The sequence below is a fragment of the Mastomys coucha genome, unplaced genomic scaffold, assembly GCF_008632895.1.
Source record: "Mastomys coucha isolate ucsf_1 unplaced genomic scaffold, UCSF_Mcou_1 pScaffold8, whole genome shotgun sequence".
Taxonomy (NCBI): domain Eukaryota; kingdom Metazoa; phylum Chordata; class Mammalia; order Rodentia; family Muridae; genus Mastomys; species Mastomys coucha.
This window is the reverse complement of record NW_022196914.1, coordinates 77,236,209-77,252,467: the sequence shown is the minus strand read 5'-3', so window position 1 is coordinate 77,252,467 and position 16,259 is coordinate 77,236,209. Positions and strand designations below refer to the sequence as shown.

General features: G+C 38.1%; 1 protein-coding gene across 1 annotated transcript in view; it reads left to right on the top strand.

Annotated features, from left to right (window-relative positions):
* The window catches only part of Parp8 (poly(ADP-ribose) polymerase family member 8), a 166,204-nt gene extending 151,240 nt beyond the window's left edge, over positions 1–14,964 (top strand). Inside the window, exons 24-27 of the mRNA XM_031360006.1 lie at positions 368–441; positions 1,519–1,588; positions 2,386–2,470; positions 10,565–14,964. Of these exons, the coding sequence (XP_031215866.1) occupies positions 368–441; positions 1,519–1,588; positions 2,386–2,470; positions 10,565–10,667 (332 nt within the window). The 3' untranslated portion in view covers positions 10,668–14,964. The remainder of the gene's footprint in view (positions 1–367; positions 442–1,518; positions 1,589–2,385; positions 2,471–10,564) is intronic.
* The last annotated feature ends 1,295 nt before the right edge of the window (positions 14,965–16,259 follow it).

Here is a 16,259-nt window from a genome sequence, read left to right as displayed (position 1 = left end):
CAAGTACTCAGCAGACAATAAGGATGAAAGTTAATTCTAATTTACTAAACATTTTAAAATCAACTTCTATGAGTACTGTAATTATAGTGTATACAAAATAATTTTCTATCCTCATTTTTAATGCAAAGAACAAAAAGAATTTCCTATTTTACTACTCTTCTGGGAGTTTCCAGACCTGCAGACCATCAGCTCTGGGGTCTGGGGTCCAAGCAGCTGTTGCCTCATGCGTCTATCGTGTCTGCATCTGGCATGGTGTGATTAGACTTCTGCCTACAGTACAATTTTTGACATACATCGATTGTACTTTCGTTTGCTTCAGTCAGCTGTGTCTCTGAGTTACTGTGCTGTTGTTTTTTTTTTTTTTCAGGGATGAACAAGAAGCAGAAGGTGTCAACCAAGGACGAGCCAGCTTCAAGTAGTAAAAGCAGCAGTGCATCACAGGTGCTGTGGCCACTCACAACTCGGGGTGAACAGTGAGGCGCAGCCGGATGTCAATACATTCTGAGGATTATTAAGCCTAACAAATGTACTTTAGTGGTCATTACTCATAAGGGAGTCAAACTCACTTTAAATGCAAAAATCTCATTGCTTGTAGGTAATAATTAATATACATTAATGAACACACACACACACACACACACACACACACACATATCCTGGTGTCTCATTGTACTACCAGAGGAATCTGGACTCTGGGGAATAAAAGTAGATTACTCCTTCTGTCCTCTTTACAAAACAAACCATAAATATGCTTAAGTCAATGGATTATTAAATGGCAAGGAAGAAGACCTCGCAGAAAGGGATGTTTAATGTTATAGAGAAGTTGATACAGGAGTGAATGCTAAATGGTGTGGTCTGCAGAAAATACTTCTGAGAAGGGAATGCCTTTGAGTATAGCATTAGAGATGGAGGCAGCATGAGCCACATGGCTCTGAGAGAACATTCCGGACAGAGAAGAGTCGGACCAAATCTCATGCTCTTGTGAGAATATAAGACTATAGTCAGGAAACTGAAACCCATCTGATGAATAATGAAATGAACTTTGCTCATCTAATATCTGAAGTAAAACTGACTTCTGCCTGAAGGTTTTTGAAACCTCTGTAGCTTTAGTAAACGTTGCTGTAAATATGGGTTGGTTTTGCTGGTTGCAATATCCAAAGTGGCTGATTTTAATGTTTGAAAACATCATGCAAATTTCATTGTTTGCCTTGATGTAAATTTGTCAGCCACACCGGTAAAACTAACTTTGAATTCTACTTGTGTGTTCTGAGACTACTGTACTGTTTTAACATTGCTTCAGGTCAGTGGCCTTTATGAATGACTTGACAAAGATAATTTACATACATTAAATGACATAACAAAACCAGCTGGAAGTTAAAAGAATGCATAGACATTGGTAGATTACACTTCACAACTGTCTTCTCAGTTCATGTTTATTAATGGCAAGCACTTGTTGATGTTTTCTAGAGTGCCCCATTTTACTGTTAACTGTAATTTTTCAATTGTTTTATGATTTAGTCTCAGAAAAAAGGACAGCAATCCCAGTTCCTGCAAAGCCGTAACTTGAAATGCATAGCCTTATGTGAAGGTGAGTGCCTGCGTCTTACATCCTAGCTTTGTATTTCAGAACTGAAGTGTGTTTACGGAGAGTTTCATGATGAAATAGTGAAGTGTTGTTCCTTAAGACTATCTCAGACGGCACTGTGGGAAATGAGCATAAGTGAGATCGCAGAGGCTGAACCCAAAGTGCAGAACTGGCGTGGGTTCAGACAGGGCCGTATTTTTCCTGGCAGATTTTCCAAACGTAACTCCACTTTCAGATAGTGTAATTCTTATTTGTTCTTGAGAGGCTTCCTCTTCAAGTTGGTGCTTGACTGTGTAAGATAATGAAAACCTTGAATGAGCCATGCACCGAGAAGATAGCACGATAGGACTTCCCATCACTCCAGGGAAGGCGGTTCGTCCTGAACTCAGTGCAGGAAGACTGCGAGGTGGTTTGGAAGATCATAGGCTTTTCTTTGTTCTTGGTCTAATGTCTGGCGGGCTTCAAGTTATCTTTTCTTTCTGAGTCAAGACTTTCCTTATCCTCTAGTGTCTGTCTCACGTGTGCCACACCTGACTGTTTTGTGTGACAGTAAGTTGCTGACTGTACTCTCAGGACCAATTTGTTTCTGATAGTGGTCAGATGACTCCCTTAATTGTGAAGTGGCCTTTTGCTGACTTCATTTAAATTTATTGATAGCTGAAATGGTTAGGTATGTATTATATGTTCATTTGGACAGCTCTTTTTGCCTTTAGATTTCATAGAGACAGACAGTAGTTACTTAAATGGATTCCTATTTCTTTAGAATGAAATAGGTATTTAATTATGTCTTCCACTTACAGTGATCACGTCACCTGACCTGCACAAGCATGGCGAGATATGGGTTGTCCCGAACACGGACCATGTCTGTACACGATTCTTTTTTGTGTAAGTATACATGCTCAGATTTGTAGAATACTGTGTTTTCTACAAATGGAAGACTGGCTGCAGTATTGTCTGCTCACTTTAGCTGCCAGATAGAACAAACAAACAATAGAACTTCTCATGAGTCTAGTGATTGTTACATCTCAGTAAGCTTATTGAGGTTAGTGATGGTTCCATGCTGTTAATCTAGTAAGAACTAAAGGAAAACCATCTATATATGCTTAAATGATGAAAGATTTTAGAACCAGAGACAGAGAAGGCAATAATGAAAGTGTTCTATAAAAATTAATGTGCATTTCATTGTATATAGGCTAGCCAGGTATTGCATGTTGGCCTGTGTATTGGTTGGCTCACAAGTAGAAAAGCGTTCTTTTCATTCCAAATCCATGGATGTAGTAAACCAGCCTGAGTCTTCACTCCATCTTTGCCTCTGTAGTCCCACTTCCCCTACCTGGTCACACCTCTTTCCTGACCTTGGCACAGAAATGATTTTAAGAATGAACTGAGTTGTTGGTTTTTATAGCTTATGGGGTATCTAAAAACAAGTTGAAAAATGATCTGGGTCCCTTTATAAGTATGTCAATGTGATGGCATTAACATTTCTACAGTCCGTTATTGGTCCATGTGTTCCATGTTTGGATCCAAGAGAATGTGGAAGGCTTGTCCACAAATTATGATTTTCTTACAGTATTTATAAACTGGCTACAAGTTTCACAGCAATGGGTATAGCAGCTCCTGGTTTTATCAGAGAGTTTGAGTTTCAACACCACAGAAATTAGGAAGAACAATCACCTAGTTGTATAACCTCTCTAAACTTCATCCATAAAATGAGATCAGTATGCCTACCTGCATCACTTAGAGACTCAACAGCAAGCAGATGGCTCACAAAGAACATTGGTACTTTTATTACCTACAATTAGATGATTTGCAAAGGTATAGCTGTGGGGCCTCAGCACACCTACAGTAGCATTTTGGATCTAACAGCAGTAGGATTGTTATACATCCTCTGGTCCAGATGGCTGAGTCAGGAAGGGGTCCTTTGGCAGGACCCTGACTTGATCAAACTACTCAAAGTGGAGGCCAGTGGAGCACATGACTGAAGTCTATACAGGTCAGCCTAGGAGGGACAAATGACAGCAAGGACTCAGAGGGCCTGTGAGCTACTAGGAAAGCTGTCCATATACATTTCATTATAAGATTATTAGGAGATTAAGCCAATGTAGGTCTCTAGTACAAAGCTCATAAATCATTCTCATTTTTCTTGACTAAGCTTCAATTACAGAATTACCTTATCTATCTAGTAATCCTGAGATGTTGATAAAAGGATAACTCCAGGGTCTTTTCCTGTAGTCTGTTCTTTTGTAGTTTACAAAAATTCAGATTTATTGAAGAGAACAAATAGCCTTACATACAGAAGCAGCTCAGTTCTTAATATGACTTTTTTATATTTTCTTAAATGATACATAAGACACATGTAGAGGAATAATTATAGGAGAAAAGGACTCCTGTTCTCCACAATAGTGAATAGAGAAGTGAAGATGTGTGATGAAAACCAGTGTGCCCAGAGGCTTTCAAAATGATTCACAGAGGAAATCTTTATTAAGGTAATTTTCATTGCTTTGTAAACACAATGAGATGTTATCTTTTATTTTTTTTCATCCTCAGTAGATGGAACTCATTAGGTAAGACTGATAAATTCAGAACACACTAAGGAGAAAATGCATTCACTCATTAGTGTACATTCTAATCACAGCTTTTAGTCTCTTCCTTCATAAAAGACACAATCCCACAAGGTTGTTCCTCCCTTATGAGTGTAGCAGCTAGGAAAGAGTAAGTCAGTGAGGATGAAATTAACCATTAGGCAATAACCCAGTCTATAATATTTTTTCTTATTTAAACCAATATTTTATTACACGGCATGGTCACGGATGCTAAGAACTAAGCCTGACAATGTAAGTTAATATGCATTTCTTATAAGTAGTAGATAAAAACTGAAAATTAAGACAATTGCTATGCTAATCTGATTTCTCAGAACTATGTCAGAATATAGTCATGTATTGTCTTCTTCAAAATCTCTCTTGCATCTCGGCAGTGCAGGAGAGAAACCTAAACTAATGGGAAAATTCTATGGAACCGCCTGGTGTGAAACAAAGTACTAAAATAAAACTGAGAACACTGGACTGCTTGTGGGAGGAGAGGTGCATGTTGGAAAACTAATTTTTTAGGAAATCTCCAAATAATGCAACTAACAATAAATATTTTAGGCAATGCAGCAATACGGATGCTATAACCAGATCCCAGCCCATTTCTAGTAGTAGAAGTTGTAAAGTTTGATTTTTCTACCAACCACTGGGACACTTGTATTAACATATGAAGACCTATCATGTGTAGAAATGAGAGAACTGACTTGCAAAGGGTCAGATGGGCTGAAGCAGAAGGCCAAGCACAGCGAATGTCAGGCCACACTCACAGACGTCTCTCCCCCCACCCTCTTTCCTTTTTTTTTTTTCTGGGTCTTTAGTCATACTCACTACATAGGGTAGGCTAGCCTCAAACTCTCGGTATTCATCCTACCTCAGCCCTCTGAGTGCTGGGGTTATAAGTCTGTAGGCTAGACCATGTAGATTGTTCTACTAGGAACAAGAGGTTTTGAGAGGCAGAGATGAAAGTTTACTGTTGTGATTCTTTATAATTAGGATAAAATAATAAAATCAGATCAATTAACCAATTGATCTGACAAATTGTCCAGGCATGGGCTCAGGGAATGGCCATGAAGCAGGGGAGGATGTCTTGTTCATAAGCTGTATAGGGCCAAAGAAAGTTTTGGATCAGGTTTGCAAATCCTACTTTTCTGGAAAGAAGAGCCTGTGTGCTCAGAGCTCTGATGCTTCCTTCCCTGCAAGATGGAGCTGTCTGTGAATGGCCAGTGTAGTTTGGAAAATAAATGTAGAGTATATACCTACCCCTATGTCTGAAAACACTTTAGCAAGTTCTCAAGTGTAACATCAGGAAGGATCGCATAAACTATTTTGTCTGCAGAAAATGTGTCCAAATATGTCAGGTCTTTGGGCCGAGCAGTTCTTAGTCCCATGTCCTTTTCAGGAATTCCTCTTTAGTCCAGTCTGCCTTTAAGTTCAAATATCTCCGCATGATAAGATTTTCTTGAAAGTAGGACAAGAAGACTATGGTGTCTTGGCTTTCCTGTTGCACATGGCACAGCTTACTCTTAAAATTTAATTCATTAACCTTCAGATTGACTAAAAATCCTTGGAGTAAAATTTCCTTCTCTTTTCTTTCTCTGCCCCACCTCCATGCAGCTCCCTGTATTTGATTTTATCCAATGGTCAGTAACTTTTTTTTTTTTTTTTTTTTTTTTTTTTTTTTTTAATTTTGGCTTTGTGAGACAGGGTCTCACTATGTAATCCATGATGCTTTTGAACTCAGCTGTGATCCTCCTGCCTCAACTTCCTAAGTGCAGGGATTATGTATGGTTTTTATTTAGTTGGGTTTTTTTTTCAAAGTTTGAAAAGTTTTAAGCTGATACAAGAAAAATGTATATGGTAAATATATAATGACTATCAGGTAAAATCAACATCATCTTTAGTCATGCATTTGGTAGACACTGTTCAACTGTAGACTTTGATAGGAAGCAGTTTACTTACAAAACTAGAAGGCAGAACCTCTCCTTTGACAGTGAAGGCATCCCCTGTGTGAACATAAATACTGATAGGGCCAACGAACCCTGCTTGAACTCTGACCTCTAAATGAACCCAGCTTGTCCCCAAGCCTGGTCCCTTTCCAAGCTCTAAGCCACCCTGTCACTTCCTCACAGTCCATGGCAGCTGCCTCTTACCCTTGAGAGCCTCAGTGCCTCACAGACCAGTCTGTTCTCCGCGGTGCCCATGTGCTGTGAGGGTAGAGGTCTGAGGGTAGAGGTCTGAGGGGTGTGTAGCCTCTCAGCCCTGCCCATGCCTCTGGTTTCCTGCCTCGGGTACCGAGCGTCAGCTGTTGTGCTCCCATTTTCATGACTGAGGTTCTGTTCGTTGTCCGTGAAGCAGAGATTCTGCGTCTCTCCATTTGTCTTCGTATACATTGCCATTTGTCAGGTAGGAGGGAACGAAGGCCTGCATTTTAACTGCTCATTGACTATTTGCTCTCAAAGATCCTAACAATACCATTTTTAAAAAATGGTATTTTTACAATAATACTTTTAAGGAATAAATATAGAGAGAGTGGAACCCAGCATTTAAAATCTCTTTGTAACACCTCTCACACCTGTGTGTCTAATTTTCATTCCTTATCTGATTCTTCTTCCTTCTTGCTTCCCTCCTTCCAGAAGCATCTTGGGGCCTCAGCTCAGTTCGAACTTACTGATGCCCAAGGCATCTTTCTGTTGCTGCGTTATCTGTTTTCCTGCACGGACTTCTCCCTAACCCAGACTCCTTGCAGTCACTGACCATGTGGGTCCATTTGTCTGTGTGCCCTTGGTGTTTGTTGGGTAGGAGAGGGTGAAGGCTGCATTTTAACTGCTCAGTGACCATTTGTTCTCAGATATCTTAACAATACCTTTTTTAAAAAAATCAACATACACCAAGTGAGACCCATGATTTATAATGCCTTGTAGCATCATAATGCCTTTTGTCTATGCTGAGCTGTGATTTCCAGTGTCCTTTTACTTCATTATGATTACTTGCTCCAAAGTATTATCTTTTTTACTATTTTCTCCTATAAACACCTCCATTCCTATAGCTCTATCATGGTCTCCCACAGAATTCATTTTAAAAGTTACTGGGTTCTTCTTGCTTTTAATGTCATTGCTCTCAATGAAATCTTGTAGCTGTACCATGACAGATTTATTAACTGTTTGAATTTTACACCGATAATACAGGTTTGAGATACAGAATTTTTATTTTTATTTCTTGAGGCTGTTTTTTTTTTTTTGTTTTTTGTTTTTGGTTTGGTCTGGTTTTTTTGAGACAAGGTTTCTCTGTCTAGCCCTGGCTATTCTGGAACTCACTTTGTACACCAGGCTGGCTCAAAGATCTACTTGCCTCTTCCTCCCAAGTGCTGGGAGTAAAGGTGTACATCACCCTGCCCAACCTGATACACAGAAATTTAAGGCAAGAAAAAAGAAGAAACATGGTTCTGCTTTTGAAGCTCTCAGACATTGCATGCTAAGCAGATGCTCAAATCCATAGCTGCATTCCCAGTGTCTGTTTCTCAGAGAGAGCTCAAGCACAGGGTTTACCACCTTCTTTGGGTTTCTCCTCAAAAGTGACATCTGAAGTCATCTTTAGTTTTGTACACTGTCTCTGTACTTCTACGCTGCTTTGCCCCTGCCTCGCCCCTGTAGTATTTGGAATAGTTCTGCTTCCTCCCCTCATGAAATTCTCTTTATGAATGGCTAATCCTATCACAGATGGCTTATGCGGGAGCAATCAGTTCATACTCTATGAAGGCATCTACAAAATATTGAGTCATCTATGTTAATGGAAAGAGTTTATGTGACTTTAATGTCTCAGATATATTTCATTGGTGATGCCTGAAAACTGTATCAGAAAAAGATGCGAGGGTTGCAAGTCTGGAGATAAATATTTTAGGGATCAGCATGCAGATGAGAGTTAAAACCTGGGAGATGCTGAAAAAGGTGAGGGAGTTTGCATATATCCAGGAGAAAAGGAAATCATTGAGCTGGGAGACTGAGGAAGAAGAGGCAAAGCTAGCTAAGGAATGAAACAGTGTAGCCGAGAGAGACAGAAACAGACAAAGAGACAGACAGACAGACACACCCAGAGACAGGAGCAAGCTATATAGTGGTGAGCTATATGTTATGTACTTTACTCATAGGATATAATGTATCCTGAGCACATCAACCAGGAGGCCCAGGCAGCATTTTTGTGACTTAAGTAGAACATTAAGTTGGGAGGTGGGGAATGTGGAAGATTGAGCCAAAGTTGGCAAATTATAATGATTTACATAAAAATCCCATCACCAATCAATTTCACATTGCACATAGCAGAGATAATAGTGTGTAAGCTACATGTCAGTTAGGCTACTCATTGAAGGTCCAGATCATATAGAATGTGCTGGGGCTGGAGAGTGTACCAAAACTGTAACAGAGAGTGAGTCCACCTGAACAGGGCAGTTTAAAGCTAAACCAAGGCAGTAATCTGAAATCACAAAGACCCACCCTGCACTTTGGCCTCGTCTCTCTGTCTATTCAACTCTCTCTCAGCCTCCTCCTCTTTAGAGCCTAATCCTGGAGAGTTAGTCTGTCTTGGCAAAATACAGTCATGTACCTATATGGGAGGCTGCCTGCCTCCTTTTAAGAAACATGGACATGCCATCTGTGTTTATGCAAAAATCAAGTCAGCATGACTTTTTCCTAGGGTTTCTATTAGCAGAACATTTCATTATGGCATTTTGTACATGTGCCCAGTGCATTCCAATTGCATTCTAACCCTTGCAATCTAACAGTGCATTCAATTGTATTCTAACTCCTGGCTTCCTCCACCTCCTGTTAACCCCCTTCCTTTTCTTAAATATAAGATCATATATTTTGCTTGCCCAATAATAATAACTGTACACAATCTGCTCCAAACTTCTGATTTAGTTTCAACAACTGTTAATGTTTTCTCATTCTTGTAAAGGGATGTTTTTATTTATTACTTTGTATGAGTGTATATGTATGTGCTTACGTGTACCATAGGCATGCAGTTGTCCCTGCAAGGAGTTTCAGATTTCCTAGGAGTGAAGTTATATGCAGGTGGCTGTGAGCCATTTGCTGTAGATACTGGAGACCAAGCCTGAGTCTTTAAGAGCAGTGTGAGTGCTCTTGCTACTTAGCTATCTCTTCAGCCCACACATGTTCTGATTCTTAATGTGACATTTACTGTTTCATTTCCTGAGAAAATATTAGTGCTTGGACTATGCGCTAGGCATTTTAATGAGTTCCCATCTTACAGTAATGTTACAGCATTGGGGTGGATGAAATAGGGCAAGTTGTATGTAGACTGGGAAAATTATATGGTAAGAATCATCCAAGTTTAATCAATATTCTGAACCAATTCCACTCTTGGAACTTGGACTAGACGCAAGTGGAATTATCACTTTGTATTTAGGCAGTGTATTATGTAAGGAGCTAAGTTCTCATTTCTGTGTGAGAGTGTTTTATTTTTCTACCTAGTGCTATCTCAAGAGAATTTAAGTATGGCACGGAAAAGACAGAAGCATGCATTCATCTCCGAGACACTGTGCTCATGCCTCTGGTTATCTATTTTGAAGTAATTACCACTTCTCTACATCTTTTTTCTTGAAGCCATTTCTGTGTCATAAAATTAATTCATCACCTATTTCACTCTGAATATTATCATTTCAAGTTTGAAAATTTGTTCTTTGGAAATCCTTATTGCCTAAGTCAGCTTATTTGAGGAAAATGAATGATCTAAAATGTAATTATTTCTTTCTCGAGCACTTAGCAATTGCTGTCCTTTAGAACCATGTCTTCACTTTCTTACTGCTAAGCTGAACTTAGCTGGCTTGCCGTCCTATGTGAAGTGCTGGCATAAACAAAAATATTACAGACAAAGAGAACAAACCTCTGGTTGATAAGAAAAACTGGAGCACTGATTATGCGACACAGTAGTTAGAAAGTGGCCGTGGCAAGGAAGCAAGAGTAGACTGTGAAGCCATTGTAGCTAAGGGAGAGGACAGCTGAGACATGAGTGGACTGAAGAAGTCCAGAATTCAAGGAGCATGAAGGTAAAGGTGATGGATTCTTTTGGAGTTGATTTCACAGCAGCCATTGGGAGAGATGCTTGCATTGCATGTGGGTGTCCCTACAAGTCTAGCAATGCTTTATGGGAGATGAAGCACTTAACATTGAAATGGACAGAAGGGAATAAATGAAGGTCTGGCAGAAAAGAACAAACGATGCCAAGTTTCATGTTTAACATGCATTAGATACAACTAAATCCAAATTACCTTGTGTTTTTTGTTTCCTTGGGTTACTTTTAGGAATCTAATGAGATTAGATCTAATGTCATTTAAACAATTGCCATCTTTGTCCATGTTTCCTGTTTCTGCTTTCTGTTGTAGCTATGAAGATGGCCAGGTGGGAGATGCCAATATCAACACACAAGAAGGAGGTATTCACAAAGAGATACTCCGAGTGATTGGTAATCAGACTGCAACTGGTTAAAGGACCACCACATAACAGGATTTGAAAGCCTTCCTTGGGTTCAAAGCTGGATTTTGAACTGAAGAAGATGACAAAATAATTTATTGTTATTATAAACAAAATTAACCCTTTGAATACTGATTTTTTTCTTTTCTTAGTATTTCTAAATATTTCATTAAATGCCTAAAATGGTATAAGATTTACTGATTGTAGGGTTATGGAATCTAGTAAATAAACATTAAACAGCACTTAAACTGAAGTTTGGGTTGCATACACAATAAACAGATTGAAAAAACAGTTTTGTGCTGATATTTTATATGAAATTCTTTAATTGGACATTCGGTATTATATACTGCTATTTTAGGGTACTGAAATAGAATTGAGGTCGTTCTAGAATGGCTTCTAAATCTGCCAGGCAGTCTGCAATAAGTACAATATCTGCACATTGCAGTGTACTCAGTCAGTATGAGTCACATCAACATTCGAATGCCATAGGAAGGATATTCCTATTCTCCTGTCTTAGAAAAACTGCAGTTAGGTGTGGAGACAGTGCCATGCCAGAAGGCATGTAGCATACCCATCTGTACATGTCATGTTTCAGGATGTGTGACTGAGCACACACGTGCATGTTCATGAATGTATTTTGACAACAGAGATGGATAGCTTCTTCATTCTGTCATTTAGCGAACAGAAATCATAATCAATAAGCAGTAAGTCTGGACATAAACCGTGGTATGAGCCAAATTTACTATAGTTCATTCACAAACACAAAATAATTTTACACCCATTTTTTTCTTGATAGTTTGAAGAAACATCCCACTGGTTAATACATCTAATTTAAAATGTCATCTGAAAGTCAACTAAGGGAAAAGCAATGTCCCTGGTGACTTAAGTCTGTATTTAAATACCTAGTTGATTTTTAAAAAGAACCACATAATTAACAGAAAGTGCACACTTCTTATTTCTTCCAATGGAGTTTATTTTTACAGTATCTATATTTTTATATTTTTCATCTGCTACCTCTGATTATTTTTTTTTCATATTGAGAAAGAAGGTAGACATTGAAGCGTCTTTTACATGAAAAGAACACACGCTCACAGAGAAAACTCACCCCGATTTGCAGCACTTCTTTGTTGAGTCACACACTCATCCAATCCTTTCTGTTTCTTTGATTCTGAGATTCATAGGCCTTTCAAGTTTGAACTGACATTGTTTATTTTGCTATATGAATGATGCCTTTGGAATCAGGCCATTCACGGAAGCAATTTAATTATTAAATCTGCCGCTCTATTTAAACCCTGAATCAAGGCTCATATCTGATTTTAATTTATGTAAACAGAAAAAAACTACAAATGTGTCATCATGTGCAGGTGTGATGTGACAACTTGTATGCTTATTCCCTTTGGCATAAAAGATGAGAGAAGGGTCGTCATACATGTTGTCAAGGGCTGCAGTAGGAAGATATTACTGATCATTTGTTTCCCTTATACTGTAAATAATTGAAATGCCACCAATTCTGAAAAAAAAAACATAGATTCGAAGAGGTTAGGATACAAATCAGTTTAATAGTGTCTGCTCAAAGAACCATCGATTTGTTATGACTTGTCCCTCTGAGCTACGGAGTAATATCAGCATGTTAGCTCCTCTATTGAGTGTTCAGTGACCAGTTATTTGAAGACTTGGGTGGCATGAGAATAACCATTTGCTTCTTTCTACCAGACCTCCTAAGTCATTGTAATAATATTTTGAGATATTTTCTAGGCAACAAGAAAGGAAGTAATTTTATGGAACATTCTACATCTGATAATATAAAGATGTAATTCCTAAATTTAAAATGGAGGCTTGTCTTGGGATCCTCCTACTAGATCACCAGCGAGGAACCTCTGAAAAGTCTGAAAAATGCCTCCTAGCTTAATTGAAAAGCCCTGATCTAACCAGTTATGGCTTTGTTTAATAGTTGGGTTGCAGTACTAGGATCTGAACCAGAAGGGAAACCTGTACTTGCACTCAAGGGAGATAAGAGGAGGGAAAACTGGCATCGAAAACTTCTACTGCCAATTTAAGAGTACAAGAAAACTTGCCTATTCAAGTAGAAAAGTAATTGGTAGTTTAATTCCCATTTAATACAACACAGAGATGGGCATTTTATGATCATTAAATGAGATATCTTTAAAATGATCATCGAGTTGTATTACTTTCCCAGAATTAGATTCCCACAATTGCATCAGAACTTTTATAAGCAAATACTCTAAAAAGAGTAAAACTTTTATTGAACTTTTGAAATTGGAACTCTTATGATACATTAATGAAAATGCTTATATTTCTAAAGGATGTAATTTCTACTAATACCATTAGTAGGTGAGTACCTTATTTCCAAAACTCAAGGTCTCCAAAAAGTTCACAAGCAATTATCAGCCTATGACTCAGTTGCCCTATTAGGGTGATTGTACTTGATGACTCTAGACATTTTAGATAGTATTGCAGTTTAATGGAAATCTATCCATTGCCTTTATAACAGTAATATTATTTCTGTGGTCATTGCTACTCAGTACTACCCATTTGTGAAATAGAGTAGGGTCCATTCTTTCTCATATTGCTAATTTTATGAAACTTCTCATTAGGAAACATTCTTCCCCTTTCACTACAAAATAGAGATGAAATGACTGGAAATTGAAGCAGAGAAAAAATGTAATGAGATATAAATAATCCAGTAAAGGAGAATGTGTCACAGTGAAGCACTTTGATGTGCCCAGGAGTACCAGGCTGGTAGTTCATCTCAGTCAGATGTGGGGTTTGAAGATTTTTTTATTTAAACTTGAATTTTAAAGAGTGCTGAATCCTTAGAGTTACTGTGAAACACTGTGTAAAAATAAGAGATGAATCCAAACTGATAGGATGGTTCCTCTTCGGAAATTTTAAGAATTTGCCATAGAAGTCACCCAATTTTCTACTCCTCTACTGATTAAACGTGAGCATTTAATATGGAATTCTAAAATCTTTAATATCACTTGAAGACTTTTAGCAGTGCATTCCTTACTGATGTTTCATAAATCATAACTTGTTTCAGGACATGCAGTTGCAGAAAGCATTCAGGACAAACTCATCCACAACTTTCATCACATAATAATTTAATATTGTGAAGGTCCACTCAACCTTAGATCATCTCTCATCCAAATAAATAGAGATATCATGGTCACATTTGAAGCACATTAAAGAAACATCCTATTCTATTGGCCTGCTGAATTCTTCATTCTAACACTACCTCAGCACTAAAGACTGCTTATCTGCAGTCTTGACTGCTTATCAAAGCAAATTGGTTTCCAGAGTAAGGGACATACAATTTTACAGACAGAAGTCATCAAATAAATCAACAGTTGAGACCATACGTGACACAGACATTGCTGGCTGCTTCCTAGCGGCTGTAGCGTTGGCATCTTAGTCACATCGATTAATGACATAGTTAACGAGTTATTGCAAAGTCTAAGTGGCATAATTAGAAGTTAATTAGTTCACTGTAAGGTTCGTTTTCTACATGGGCCACTTTCATGTCCCATCACTTAAGAGCCACAAGCAGTTATGCACACTAAAGGGTTAAAGAGTTTAAAGAGCAAAACAACAAAGTAACCCCAGTTGCTGTGCTAGAATGACAAACTGAATATTCAAACATGTTGGCAACTCTTGCCAATGAAATTTTTGTCAGATCATCTATGGATTTGATGTATATTATTACCCAGTAAATTTTTCTTGGGGACTTTGTACACACCATGAAATATAGACTTAAGTTTTTTTGTCGGTCAAAAGTATTTCAAGTAGCTTTTAGACAAAACATATCCATAAGTGTGAAAAAGCTGTCTTGACAAATAGATTACATTACACATTTACCAGCAAGTCAGTAAAAAAATAGTACTTATTTACATAGTCAACATCATTTAATGTTCTAAAAACAGTTTCTTCAATCTGCCCAATACTTAATGTATCATTTGAGATTTTTAAAAACTGCAGCCACTCCTTTATGTAAACATTAAGATATGCCTATGTTTCTTTGAGAATACAACCTTCTTTACAAGAAATTTCTTGACTTTTGTGCACAGAATAGTATTGCAACCTGCTATTTAGCCTTTGGTGCCTTAGAGTTATTCTATTTAACAATATGTACATAATGTAAATACTGCCAAGAGATCATTAAGGCCAAATATTTTCTCTATTCACTTTTTATTGCACTTGCTTTCTATTGCTCCCTCAGCCTCTTTTATCCAGCTTTGTAATAGTTCTAACATTGTAGCCAATGTAAATGTTTACTTTCAATAAACCTGGATTTGTTCAACAAGTGTCTATGTGGGCACTATTTTGCAGACTCGGGGAGGCCCTGGTGGTAAATCTTGCTTCTAAGGACTGCACATTGAATGATCTCAACAAACTCTAAAAATGATGTTGCAAATTTGGCTTTAAAATATTTTAAAATAAAAGGGAAAGAGAGAGAAAAAGCTCTTCTCATTATCCCCTCCCCACATAGCTGCAATGCATGGAACTGGCATGAGGATGCTGCTACAACTTCAGATTCTGAACCAGTTCAGGTTCAGATGTGCAGGGGTTGAAAGGACTTTTATGTTTTATAAGCTTCTGCTCATCATATCTAGGTTTAGTAGTATCAGAATAATTTCAGATGAATGAGTTTTCCTTAGACTTGTGAGCCATTGCCAAATTATTTGGGGGAGGGTGGGAAGGGAGCAAGACAGAATTTTACTCTGTGGCCTAGGCTGGCCAAAGACTCAAGTATGTAACTCATGCTGGCCCAGAATTTACACCAATCCTTAATCCAGTATCCTAAATGCTAGAATTACAGACATTGAGATATCATGTTTAGTTACAAGATTTTTAGGGTGTGTGCTGTAGAGGCCGACACACAAGATTTTTGAACTACCAGTTTTTATAAATCACCTTATTAACTGAATAAGATGTTAAGTCCATAAATAAAATATGGCCCTGTAGATAGTAATAGCATGACTACCTGTTTATAGTCTCACAATAAAATAACTGTTTTGCTTGTAGTACATTTATAATTGAGAAACTTTTAAGCAGCTAACTTCTGTTTCCTAGAGCTAGTCTCATTACCTCTAGAAATAGTTGGTACAAATACCATATGCATGTTTGCAGTCAGTGCAGAGACACAACAGGTTAGGTTTTATATGATGCTCATGGGCATCATATAAAACCTTCAGTATATTTGTGAGACCAAAATGTGTTTGGATGCTGAATGGAAAAGTCAAATACCAGTGCTACTGGGGACAGAGCAGATCATCAGAGCAGTAAGGAAAACAGCACAAAAGACCTACTGGTTAGCTGGACACACAGTCTCCTGTCCCAGACTTGGGACTGAAACCAGCAGTAAAACGAGAACTATGCCTCAGGGAAAAAAGATGTAAAGAAGTGAAAGTCTTGGGTGAACCTACAGAAGCCATTGAGGGGGGTTTACATTAAACGAGGAGAAAGCTACACTCCAAGTGGTGTTTGAATTTTTAAGTCAGTGCTGTGATAGAGTATTGTCTACTTGAACAAATATTTTCACAGTTCTCATAATAATCTGGTATCCAGTCTAGTCTTTGGACTGTCCAG